This window comes from Dunckerocampus dactyliophorus, chromosome 2, assembly GCF_027744805.1.
Source record: "Dunckerocampus dactyliophorus isolate RoL2022-P2 chromosome 2, RoL_Ddac_1.1, whole genome shotgun sequence".
NCBI classification, from domain to species: Eukaryota; Metazoa; Chordata; class Actinopteri; order Syngnathiformes; family Syngnathidae; genus Dunckerocampus; species Dunckerocampus dactyliophorus.
The window spans coordinates 1917381-1930889 of NC_072820.1; the positions used below are offsets into that span (position 1 = coordinate 1917381).

At 41.7% G+C, this 13509-nt stretch overlaps 1 protein-coding gene across 3 annotated transcripts in view; it reads right to left on the bottom strand.

The window, feature by feature from the left end:
- Window positions 1–13509, bottom strand: part of myo1d (myosin 1D) — a 70179-nt gene that overhangs the window by 8711 nt on the left and 47959 nt on the right. For all 3 annotated transcript variants that reach the window (XM_054768498.1, XM_054768500.1, XM_054768497.1), the window contains 5 exons: window positions 11526–11749; window positions 11012–11150; window positions 8537–8641; window positions 8340–8453; window positions 4603–4757 (listed from right to left, as the gene is read on the bottom strand). In XM_054768498.1, the coding sequence (XP_054624473.1) occupies window positions 4603–4757; window positions 8340–8453; window positions 8537–8641; window positions 11012–11150; window positions 11526–11749 (737 nt within the window). The remainder of the gene's footprint in view (window positions 1–4602; window positions 4758–8339; window positions 8454–8536; window positions 8642–11011; window positions 11151–11525; window positions 11750–13509) is intronic.

Genomic DNA, 13509 nt, shown 5'->3' on the forward strand with positions numbered 1-13509 from the left:
TTTAACACAAGCAAGATAAAGTGAAAGTGAAAGTACAGATCACAGTGGTCCATTTAGTCCATCCGTGTCTCAATTTGGACACTTGCACACGTACACTTAAAGGAGGGGTGTCCAAAGTGCAGCCTGGGGGAGAGAGACCTGCAGCACATTCTAAAAATAACATTTCACAAAAGTAAAACAGCCGACAGGAAAAAGGAAAAAAAAAAATCAGCATTTTAACAAAAATTACGTCAAAATATTAAGAGAAAAAAGTTATTAATTTCACCAAAATAACGTAATATTATGAGGAAAAATGACGTTATTTTAGTTGAACTATTAACTCATTCAATCCCATCCTTTTGTCAAAATTCAACCCCTTCAGTAGCGGCCATTTTAGATGATTTGGACTGATCTTTCAAGGCACACAGAACATTGGGTTCTATGGTTATATACACATGGAACCTACCAAACGAAACATTAGACTCGCGTCTTTCATCAGAAATAAACAGGATGTTTCTACCTTTTTCTGTTCTTTAGTCATCAGCAGTAGAACGTAGGTAAGTTTCAGGAAAATATCAGTTCCCGACAAATTTCAAGCTTAACTTTCACTTTGACACAAATATTTTTTGCTTTTGTGACAGCTGAAATATCTAAACGCCTATACCAACATAAACAACAAAAAGAGGGGTTGTTTTACATCCAAATAACAATTTATTTACAAATATAACACCATCAACTATTTACAGTTTTCGCATTTGGACCTAAACTGTGTGTGCACGCGTGTGTGTGTGTGTGCATGCGTTCAAAATCCCTACAATGCGTAACCTTCCGCTACACTCCTCCACGCTCTTCCACGCCCTCCTTGCTGTCGAGTGTGTTTTTTACAGGCAAATGATCCATGCCGAGCTCTGATCAAATGCACTTCAGCCACCTTGTGGCCGTTTTTATGGCTTAAAACTGCTGGAAAAGTAACTTCTCTTTGTCTGCAGTTGTGTCATCACCTCTTTTTGCCTAATAATTCTCATAATTAGGAGAAAGAAACTTGATGAAAGACTTGGAAAATCACCCCAAGAAACACACACAAAAAAAATCAGTAGAAATGGAAAAAAAACAGCTGCAATTTTACAAAAAAAAGTCAAAATATTAGGAGAAAAAAAGGGCAATTTTGCTGAAATATGTCTTTTTAAAATTTTGTAGGAGAAAAGTTATTACATTATGGAAATAGAGTCAGAATATTCCAAAGGAAAATGCGTGAAGATGATTTAAGAAGTTGAAATATTTTGAAAATGAAAAAAACCCAGCAAAAATGGGGAAAAAAAGAGCAAAAGTAGTTGATATTAATGATATTGAAGTTGATATTTCCACCTAGACGACATGCTTTATTTATTTAGCGCATGAGTGCGTTCACGCTGACAAAGTGCGGCAAAATGCAGTAGGCCGTGAGTGTGCATGCGTGCATACGGACTAGCAAGCTAGCAGGGTTATTAATGGATCGCTTACTTATCAGACACACATGGAGGCAGCTGTCGCCATGGCAACTGCATCCGCAGCACCACAGAAAGAACAGGGGGGGTGCATGCGAGGTGAAAAACAAAGCCTGGAGGGGGGAGGAAAGGCAGGAGGACGACAAGGAAGCTGTGCAGCTGGTGGATGATGGATGGATGTATGGAAGGAAGGAAGGAGCAAGGACACAGAGAAGGAAGGAGAGAGGGGACAAGACAAGGGAGGGGGATGCAGTAAACAGGCGAGGGAGAGAAGGGGGGATGGAAGGAGGGAAAGAGATGGAAGAAAAGAGGAGAAGTTGGACGTATGAAGGCAACAGGGAGAAGAAGACGGAGATGAGGAGGGGAGAGGAAATGAGGGAGGGAGAGAGGAGAGTGTGACTTCCATGAGGAAGGTTTGATTCAGCAGAAAGTGTGACCTTGGTGAGGAAGAGCACATCAGCTCATCTTCCTGTGTGTGTGTGTGTGTGTGTGGTGTGTGTGTGTGTGTGTGTGTGTGTGTCATTCTTAGTGCAAGCTAAAATGCACTTTGACACATTTCCTTTAAAAAGCACTTTTTATGCTGAGATGTCCATGTTTAAATATGCACATGAAGGCACCACTTAGCACGGGGTGCACATCACTTACCGTATCCTACAGCATCATGTGATCAATGAAGGACGGACTGCTGACTCTTGCAGTCAGGAGGTTAAGAGGTCATTTGGAAACACTTTCTGCCCTTAAAACCTCAGCCTGTGATTACGTTTGTAAAGACAAGAGTTGTTGTGTTGGCACGCAGCAGATTGTGTACCTAATGAAGTGACCGGTGAGTCTATAGACGCGGGATCAGCGCAGAAATAATCAATGTCTGCTTTGTGGCGTTCCATCTGGTCAAAGAAAAGCAAGACTCGGGTTCATTAAGCGCGTCGCTGAGTCACTGACACGGCACCTTCATTTGTTACAGCGCACGTGCACGTGCACGCGCACACACACACACACCTTTCTAGAAAAAAACCACACTATTTTTATGAACCTATTTTTTTATTTTGTAAAAAGTATTACAAATATCTGCGATACGTATTTAAAGACAAATATTTGCTTTATTATTTGTTAAATTCAACATCACTTTTTCTCTTTGCATTCTGCGTTTTATAGTCTTTTTGCTGTTGTTTGGCCCAATTTTACATCGTGCCACGGGCCAATAACAAATGAGCCACGGGACACACTTTGGACACGTTTCTTTTTATTCTTTATATAATTTTTTAAATATTTGTGTTTTTTATAATTATTATTTACCATTTTATATTCATATTATATTAGATTTTTTTCTAATTATTAGCGTTTTTAATTTTTATAATTTTATTTCTTTTACTGTTTTACATTTTGTTAAATAATAATTTTTTGTACTTTTTTAGACATTTCTTTTATTATTTTTATTACTTCTGTATATATTTATTTTATTATTATAATTATAATATAGCATTTGAAATTAATATTTACTTGTTGTAATTATTTTATTAGTATTTTTTCTTTGATTAAATTTTGTATATTTTTTATTTTTTAAATTGTTCTTTTTTTAAACTTTTGTATATATTTATTTTAATTGTTCATTTCAACATAATATTTCCTATAATTATTTTATTGGTATTTTTCCTTTTCTTTTTTATTTATATATTTTTTTTTATTATTTTAAATTAGGATTTATTTTTAGAATTATTATTTACCATTTTATTTGGATTATTTTGATTTTGTTTTTAGCGTTTCTTCAGGGATGAGCACACACAACTTTATTCAGCTTGTTCGCATCCCGCATAGCAAGCAAACAATGGTAATTAAAGAGAGAAGTATTTTTTTTATTGCAGCTTGACCTAAACTGATGCGTTAGAACAGTCCCTTTTATTGCAAATGTTGATCCGAAATCAAAGGAGAAGGCGTTCGCGGAGGTCAGCTAGTCGCATACGTACAGGAAGTAACGCTCCACAAGCCTACCAATCATGGCTTTTATGCCGCTACGGTCCTAATGCAGCGATGCCATCTTGCACGGGGATGAACGCGAGCCAGAAAACATAAAACAGTTTTCATTATTGCACAGTGGAGAAGGTAGCAGGTGTTTTTAGCCCAGCCATGCAAGTGTTGGCTGCGTTGGAGTGGTTGCAATTCACCGTTAAAAAGGAGAGAAGCAGCAGCATGTGGATATTGCAATTGCGATAACAACAGTAATGGATTTGGATTAGGTACTTAGCACACTATTAGTGTACACACCATACTCATTGAGGTTGGTTGGGGGCCACCCCTGTTCACTGATGCGTCGTGTCCCAACACTTTTGCCCATAAGGAGCAGCTAATAAGACAGGAGAGCGCTTTAAAACACACGTGGGATGGGGGCTGAGGTCTAAAAATAGTCGTCAACAGCAGCACAGCTTTAAATATTTGATGTCCTCCTGAGCGAGGAGGAGGCAGGGTGGGGCGGTGGGTCTGCATCAAGACCAGGGCAGGAGGAGAGGGTTTGTTTCCAAACAGGGGGCCAGAAAAGGAATGAAAGCTCACACGAGAAGGCTGCCAAGTGAAGCTTCTCAGCATGAGAAATGTCAAATAAAAATAAAAACTTGCGCTATTTAAAAAACGAAGGCCAGAAAAGCATGAAAAAATATGCACAGGCTTTACAAATACAGAAATAGCGCAGATAGAAGCTCTGACGGTGACGACCGCCCACCACCGTGCACTTGCTGTACCTCTTTGAAGGACACATGGAGGTTAAATCTCCATGCGGCGACTGCGGGGGTGGGGGGCTCAATGGTGAGAAAACAATCACGCTGCCTCTCAAGGATTCGAGTGTACGCCATCAGACTTGCATGCACGCCGACAGTGATGGATGACATTAACTACACCCCCAGGCCCCCAACGTTAATTCATCTTGACCTGCTCACCTTCTAAGAGCTGTGTATTGACGAGGAAGCGGCCCATGTACTGTATTTGTATGTGTGGATCATACAACAGGACAACAGGAAAGGACAATAGCGTCTCATGATTAGCAGTTATTGCATCACCTTCCACTGATAGAAACCTATTTTTCCAAGGGTTTGTCCAGCCTGCGTGTGTCATTCAAAGAGTAAACAAGCGACTCCTTCCACCATCCTCTCACCTCTTGAAGTGGCTGAGCAGGGCGCCGACCAGCTCGCCGATGCGGCTCTCGTTGGCGGGCACCAGGCCCTGCAGGCACACCACCAGGTCTCTGCCGTCCTTGGTGTGGAACACCACCAGCTGGTCCTTCCCCGGGGACACGCTCACGCCCGTCACCTGGCATTAAAACAAACAAGTCATGGACACGTGGGGGAAAACATGGCTTTCACGTTGATAAAAAATAAAGATCATCTTTATCCGTAATGATGGTCGCCACAGTTGAGCAGCAAATATCATTTCTTCCCCCCGTGGCGATGGCTTTCCTTTTCTTTGGCGCACCGCTGCTTGGGAGACATAATGAAGCGCAAAAAGTGAACTCATCAGCGACGTTTCTTTTTCAGCGGGGGCGAGCCGGCGCACGATGCATTCTTGCGCTGCGGGCCGTGCGTATTCCTCCGCCGCTGTAACTTCATTCCCGGCATAAAATGAAGCTCTGAATGGCTCGTTCATAACCACGACCACCTGTACGGCACATAATCTCCCGCCAGCTGATTTCCTGCTTTGCCTGGTGTTGACACCCTGACATTTACATTTATATTGAAGGCCTAATTGATGGCAGCGTGCCCCCTAATGAGCGGGCTAATGATACACTCTCATTTGTTTCCTGGTCTTGATCCACTCAATCACTCTGAGCCGCAGAATGGATCCATGAGAGCCGCTCGTCTGTCCCGCCATCTGTTTAATTGTCTCTCTGCAGGACGGGACATGTTGTTGGTGGTGGAGGTGGTGGGAAATGGGTAACTGGGGGCACAACCACGCTTCTGTTGGTTTGGCTGCCACGAGGACATGATGTGATGAGCTGCTCCTCTAACGGAGAGACTTTCAGGTTATGTAACACCCTCCCCACTTGGTAAAAATCGATGAAGAGCACATCTTTTGACCATTGACTCTTGGGCTAAAGTGAGTGTGGTCCCCAAACAAACATGGCCACCGGGAAGGGAATGACGAGGAGATAAAACAGAAGGAAACGAGCAACGGGCGCCACCAGCCATCAGCTGAGCCGGTCGGTAACCATGGCGACACCGTCTCCCGGGAGGTTGGCATGACAACGGCGGGAGGAGAGAGGAGACGGCGCAGGCAGAGCGAATCTCGGTTCTGGTGATGCCACGGCGCTGTGTCTTTTAGCACTTCCGTCCTTCTCTCCAACCGATGAGTTGGCGCGGCGCACGCGTGCCTAATGTTGTGGCCCACCGCGCGTCTCATCTGTGGCCTAATCCAGCCATCTGTTGCGTCCACGGGGGGCGGGCTCGAGACACCAAACACCACACCCCGCAGGCTTCAGTCCAGTAGATGTGCGACGCCTCCATAACATTTTACCCGGTTTTATCCGTTTTACAGGAAGTAGAATTACAGCTCTAATTCAGTTATTTCAGAATCATGCTTGACCGTGTACGGCACAGGTGTCAAAGTCAAGGCCTGGAGGCCGGATTTGGCCCGCAATATCATTTTATGTGGCCCGCAAAAGCCTTGAAATAATGCACGTCAAAGGACACTTATTTTAGTATTATTTTTTTTAAATATTTGCATATGTATTGTAAATATGTTATTATATTAATTTTGTCTTTCCTTTTTAAGCTTTATTTTTCATTATTTTACTTTTATACTATTGTAAAATGATATTATTTATATTATTGTAAAATAATTTTATATATTAACTTTTATTTCAATATTTGTACTGTATGCTGTAATTGAATTTTTTTTTACTTAATATATTTAAATAACTAAACATTTTATATATAAAAATTCATATTTAACACATATTTATACAATAATATAATAAACATTTACAATAACATTTACAATAAAAATTCTATTAATATATTTATTAAAGTAAAAACAAAATGAATATTACTATCAAAAACCTAAAAAATATATTTTTTTAATTAAAAAGACAATCTTTCTTGCTAAATGTGTTTGTTGTCAATATTGACAGAAATTAACAAAATTCTAAAATGGAATTATCCAAGTGGCCCTCTGAGGATAACCATCACTGCGATGTGGCCCACAGTGAAAACAAGTTTGGCGCCCCTGGTGTACGATAATCCCTCATCACTTCACGCTTCCAATTTCACCGCTTCACTGCATGACAGCGTTTAAAAAATACATTCATTACTAAATCATTGCTGTTTCATTCTTGAATACGACCTGCTGCTACTCAAAAATAGGCATGGTGGAGCACATTTTACATATTGTTATTGCTGAAATGAAGCATTCAAGCATCAAAATGGCAAAATGAAGTCAAATACAAATACAAGTATAAGGCATTCAGAGACACATTCAATGACGCTGTGATGATACAGTATGGAGCATTCTACGCTGGTCACTAGGTGTCAGTAATGTTACATTAATGAGTATGAGTATGAGTATTAATGTTATGTCTTATTCATGACTTATTTTCTCTTATCATATCTATTATATTGTCTCATAGGAGCAAACTGTGACTATAGTAGTGTTATTTCATGCCCAGAGAGCTCTAACAATGAATTTAAAATATCATATGCAGGTTTTCTATACCTTATTCTCTCTCGTTAGGTCTTCTATATTATGGGTAATAAGGGTATAAAGGTGACTACAGGGGTGTTATTTCATGTCTCGAAGGCTCTAATAATGTTAAAACCCGTATTTAGAAGGTCATAAACAGGTTTTCTATGCCTAATATGTCTTATTTTATCTTATTATGTCTACTATATTGGGTAAGAGGAGTGTAAAGGTGACTATAGAGTTGTTAGTTCATGTGTAGAGGGCTCTAATAATGTTAAAACCCACCTTTAGAAGGTTGTTTTATATGTCTTATTATGCCTACTATATTGGGTAATAGGAGAGTAAAGGTGTAGGGGATCTTATTTCATGTCTAGAGGGCTCTAATAATGTTGTTAGAAGCTTGTAAACAGGTTTGCTATACCTCATATATCTTATTTTGTCTTATTATGTCTACTATAGGGCCACACGGTGGTCTAGTGGTTAGCATGTTGGACGCACAGTCACAGTCTGGAGATGGGAAGACCTGGGTTCGACCTGGGCATTTCTGTGTGGAGTTTGCATGTTCTCCCGTTGCGTGCGTGGGTTTTCTCCGGGTACTCCCACATTCCAAAAACATGCATGTTAATTGGAGACTCTAAATTGTCCATAGGTATGAATGTGAGTGTGAATGGTTGTTTGTCTATATGTGCCCTGCCATTGGCTGGTCATCAGTCCAGGGTGTACCCCGCCTGTCGCCCAAAGTCAGCTGGGATAGGCTCCAGCATGCCCCTGCGACCCTAATGAGGAGAAGCAGTATAGAAAATGGATGAATGGATGTCTACTATATTGGGTAACAGGAGTATCTATGTCTAGAGGCTCTAATAATGTTAAAAAGCATATATGTAAGTTTGCAAACAGGTTTTCTATGTCTTATTTTCTCTTATTATGTGTACTATATTGGGTAATAGGAGTGTAAAGGTGACTATAGGGGTGTTAGTTCATGTCTAGAGGGCTCTAATGTCAAAAAGCCTATTTAGAAGGTCATAAACAGGTTGTCTATGCTCTAAATAATAATAATAATGTTCTAAATATCCTACGTTATTTTGTTTTCCAATTCCATTCAAATTCTTCCAATGAATTGTGTTGAAATTCCAAATATGGAATTTTGCACATTTTTTCCCCCGTGTAGCATAAATAAAGTGTTGAGGTAAAGGTTGCAAATGGAGGAAAGAGTCCTACGTTGTAGAGGGGGATGCTCTTCATGGGTCTGTACTGCTTCAGGGGGTCCATCTTGTACAGGTGGCGGTCTGTGATGAGCACGGCCCTGTCCTCCGCCTTGTGGAAGCGGTTAATCTGGAAAACAACAACCGTTAATCGTGATTCCCTCTCACAAACTCACGAGCGTCTGCTACGCCGGGCGCGCACCCGCCACCCACCTTGCGCACGTTGCACGCGAAGAGGACTCTCATGAACTTGTCTTTGCGCTGCAGCTCGCTGGACACCAGCGTGAACGACGCGGCGCCGTCGGGACTGTCTCGCTTCTGTGAACAAACATTGCACTTTGACGGTTGCCGGGTAGGACACGCTTGGGTCGTTTGCAATTCCATCGCAACATTTGTTAACTGTGAGGAAAATGCGGGTTGTTATTGCACTGAGATGATGTTTTGTGTCCATTATTCTGTGCTAAGATACACACTGACTTGCTATGGTCATCTGCTGGAGGCTGGAGGCCTCTTGGTTCCAAAACAAGTCCTCCACATGCTTATGGCCTGACTCAAATAGCCTTGGGTGTGTGGGCACGTGAGTCTGCCCTTCATCGTCTCTGTCCCCCTCCCCTGGCATATGTGCTTCCCTCAAATCAACTTATTAACATTTCCGCATGAATAGTCAGACTTTTTCTCTAGAAGCCATTTGTTCAGGTTCATTGGTAACAAAAATAGACTCAACTTTGTGATATCTGCAAAAAGGCCTATTTTTAGGATCAACTTCCGTCTTCCCCCCCCAAAATAGTTGAACTTTCTTCTTAAATAATCTAATGTAAATTTTCATTCCGTAATGTTATGGCTTTATTCCCACAATATTATAACTTCTTCCCCAACCTAATTTTCCAAAAATTACAACTTTATTTTCATTTGTTTCTCATCATATTAGACTGTAAAAAAAATAATTAAATACAACTTAAAAAAATATTTGTAATTATGTAATGCTTCAACTCTATACTACTAAAATAGCATATTTTCCTCATAATATTACAACTTTATTTTCCTAAAATCGCAACTTCTTTTCTCATTAGAATTCAACTTTATCAGCTTTTATTATTAACCTTTTTTCCCATTTCTGCTGTGTTTTTAAAAATGTTCCAACGATTTTTTCCTATTGTTTCTTTTCCAATCTAATACTTCTGATATTTCCGCTGCTTTTTTCCAAAGTATTTTAACATTCTTTTAACATTATGACTTTATTCCCATAATATTAGACCTTTTTCCCCAATCGAATTTTCCAAAAAAATACAACTTACAGTGTTCCCTCATTGAACGCGGGGGTTAGGTTCCAAGAAATACCGGTGTTGAGCGAAATCCGTTTATTTTTTCGTTTACAGGATATGTTTTTGTTTATTGTATGTTTTTTTTTCTATTTAAAGTGTATGTTTTTTCGTTTACAGGATTTGTGTTTTTGTTTACTAGAAATGTTTTAAGGCTGTAAAACTCCTCACCACACACTTTATACACTTTTCTCATGAGGGAATATATGTGTTGCACATCCAGAGGTCTTTGAAAGCGCAGTAGTGTTTCCAAAATAAGCCTCATCCATATTAAAAACTCCCCCTTCCTGCATGATGGCTTTACATTTGTTCACGTATGCCTCAGAGGCGGCCTCTCCGTGGTCTTGCTGCGGACAGTTCATGCCTTTTTTGCATCCTTGTTCAAATGTATTGCTGCTGTCGTCCTTATGTTATTTTCCTCCTTCTTCATGCTATGAACCCAAGATACATTTATTCCGTAATGGCGCCCTACAGCTGCGTAACTTCTACCTTCCTTCAGCATGTCCAGAATTCCAACTTTTTGTGCATCTTCCTCTGCCGTTTGGGTGCAACTGCATGTGCCTTTGTAGGTGCAGAGCGTTTAATGAGTTTTGTCAGGGAGAAAACTTGCAAACACGCAGCACTAAAGAGCCACACTGCCAGCGATCGAACAGTTATGTAAATTAGGCAAGCTGAACGTATTCTGTACTGTACAGGACGCATGGCATGGAGGAGACTGATTGATGGTCTACAGTCCCTTAGCCAATCAGGACGCAAAATAAATCTGTGTAGTAGCGATTCATCATATTTGGCTGTGAAAAGAATAATATTGATCACGAACTGAAAAAATAATAATATTTTAACGAAAGGACAGCTGCTTTTCCCATTTCTGCTGGTTTTCTTTCAACATTCTTCTCATAAGATGATGACTTTATTCCCACAACATGTTGACCTGATTGTCATCATCACAATGTTTTCACCAAACTAATAGTCCAACATTACAGCTTTTTGTTTGGGTTCTCAATGTTCAACTTTAAAATGAGGATTTTTTTCTTCAGTATTTCATCATCATGCAACTAGAATGACAATATTTTTTTCTTTTTTTCTCTTAATATTTTGACGTTATTCTTGTAAAATGATTCAATTTTTGCTGCTGTTGTTGTTTTTTTACTTTTCTTGTTAAATGATATTTTTAGAATGTGCCACGGGTGATAAATGGCCCCCGGACCACACTTTGTACACCCCTGACTTAACAATAATAGACTTAGGACAATGAAATACGTATTTGTATGTCACATTCCTTCCAAAGGTAATGTTGGCTTTTCAGAGCGGTATTGATTGATGTTGTACTGTGCTTCCATTCTCCAATCATCAGACAGCGTCTACTCACCAGGTAGTTCCCTTCCCAGGCTCGCTGCAGGCCCAGGTCGGCCCTCTGGCCCTTGAGGACCTCCAGACAGGCCACCTTGGCCCTCACCTGCAGGGCCTCCTCTGCGGTCAGGCCTTTGATCAGCGTCCACGCCCACCACCTGCAGCCAAGACAACAAGAACATCAACCTCCTCCATCGGGAGACCACTTCCAGCGGCGGAGGAAAGTTCTCGCCGTGTGCCTCCGAAGCAAAGCGCCACGAGGATGAAAGGCGGCGGAGAGTCTTTGGAAGGTGGGAGGGGAGAAAAAAAAAAATCAATTCCGAATGCTTCAAAGCGACTGATGTGGATGAGAAACAAGACTTGAGGCCTCGGCAGACTCCTGCAGTTCAGGTCAAGGCTGCCAACTTTTGGAAAAAGACTTGATTTTGGCAAAGCCCGCGTGTGTTTACAGGATTTAGACACTAATTGCCCGGCTAGCTAGAGCACTACAGCTAGCGTCTACAGCCGTGCGCCTCCAGTTTTTAAGCGCGTACCTGCTGTAGATGCTCCTGAGCGCCTCCTCAAACCTGCGCAGGACCTTGGGGGGCACGGGCCACTTGACGTGCTTGCCGTGGTCCTTCATGGAGCGCACGTTCCGGAAGCGCCGGTTGACCTCGCGGACGTACGACTTGACCTTGTAGTGCCTGTAGGCCCGCAGGATGACCACAGCCGCCCGCATGCGCCGGTACCGCATCCTGGCGATGGCGCCCCTCCACACCTGCAGAACAAGCACATGCCTGAGAGCGTCCATCATTTTAACCTACAACAACTTTAAATGTGCTAAAATGTGTCCTGTACATCTTTGTGCTTTGCCTGAACTCAACAAGTCCATAAGTGACATATAGGAAACATTTTGGAGTGGTAGTCATGTGACCATCTCAGGATACCACTTCCCCAATCTCATTTCCAAAAGCTCATTATTTTGTCATAAAGCTCATTTTAAAGCCACTGAACAATTGTAATGCCTAAATACAGTGTCAAATATTACAACTGAACTCTCCTTGCTACATTTATTCAATGAATTCATAGAAAAAAAGCTACAGAACCTAGCTAGCTTTTAGCCTGAACCCATAAGAAGCCATGGTGACACACAAGTGTGTCAAGTAAACATTTCCAAAATCTTCTTTTTGCAATTAAAGCTCATTGTAAAACCATTTCACTATAGTATTGCTTTAATAGGTTGTAAAACCTTACAATTAAACTTTTCTTACTATATTTCTTCAATAAATTCGCTAGCGTTTAGCCTGAACAAAAAGAAGCCATGGTGACACGCATGTCCCCGAAATGGCAGCATGCCAGGTAAGGTAGCTCATTTCCAAAAGCTTATTTTTTGCCACAAAAACTAATTTTAAAGCTGTTTAACAAATATAATGCATACTAGGGTGTCATACGTTACAATTCAACTCTTCTGGCTACATTTCTTTAATTCATTTCTAGAAAACAAGCTACAGAAGCCAGCTAGCTTTTAGCCTGAACCCATAAGAAGCCATGGTCACACCGCGTCCCCAAAATGGTCGCATGTCAAGTAAGCTAGCTCATTTCCAAAAGCTTCTTTTGTGCCATTAAAGCTTATTTGAAGCTGTTTAACAATTGTAATGCATTAATACAAAACCAGTATTTTAATGCTCTGTGGTATATCCCCCGTCATTTTACCTCTGTGCTGCTGTGGGGTATCCTGAGAGAGGCTGAGTGGCTATTAGGAAATATGAAACGTGAAATAAATTCTTCATCCAAGCTCGCATCATCATCATCATCATCATTGTCTCGACGATGTCAGTGGTGTGCGTCTAAAACAGTGCAGCCAGTAAAGCATTCAATTAAAAACACTTGATGCCGCAGGGCGGCTTCATGGAGACGTCATGAATATTTCATGTGTTCAATGGTGGGGGGGAGTGGGGGCTGGCAGCGAGGAAGCACATGAATATTAAGATTACGGTGGAGGAGGTGGTCGTCACCTGCTGAGCCGTCATCGACGGCGAGGAGGAAGATCATCCATTTGCAGTCCAACAGTACTACCGCATGCGCTTCCTATTCTATTTTCTCTTCCACTTAATTTTATTAGGTTTTTTTATGTCACGGCTTATTATAACAACCCCCAACAGTGCTCAGATCAACACTCTGCCCAACCCCCCCACTGACTCGCCAAGACACGCAGCGCCATAGTGCAGGGGGCACTCCTGAAGACCTTCTATGACTCTGTGGTGGCCTCTGCCGTCTTCTGTGGCGTGGTCTGCTGGGGGAGCAGCATCACTGCAGCTGACAGGAGGAGGCTGGAGGAACTGATAAAGAAGGCCAGCGCTGTCCCGGGGTGTCCTCTGGAGCAGGTGGAGGAGGTGGGCAAGAGGAGGATGACAGGCCAAGCTGTACTCCATGATGGACAAAGACTCCCACCCCCTCCAAACTCACACTCACTGCACCAAGGAGCTGCATTAGTGACATGAGGATGGGGGGGCATCGCAGCTGCCAGACTCCACAGCA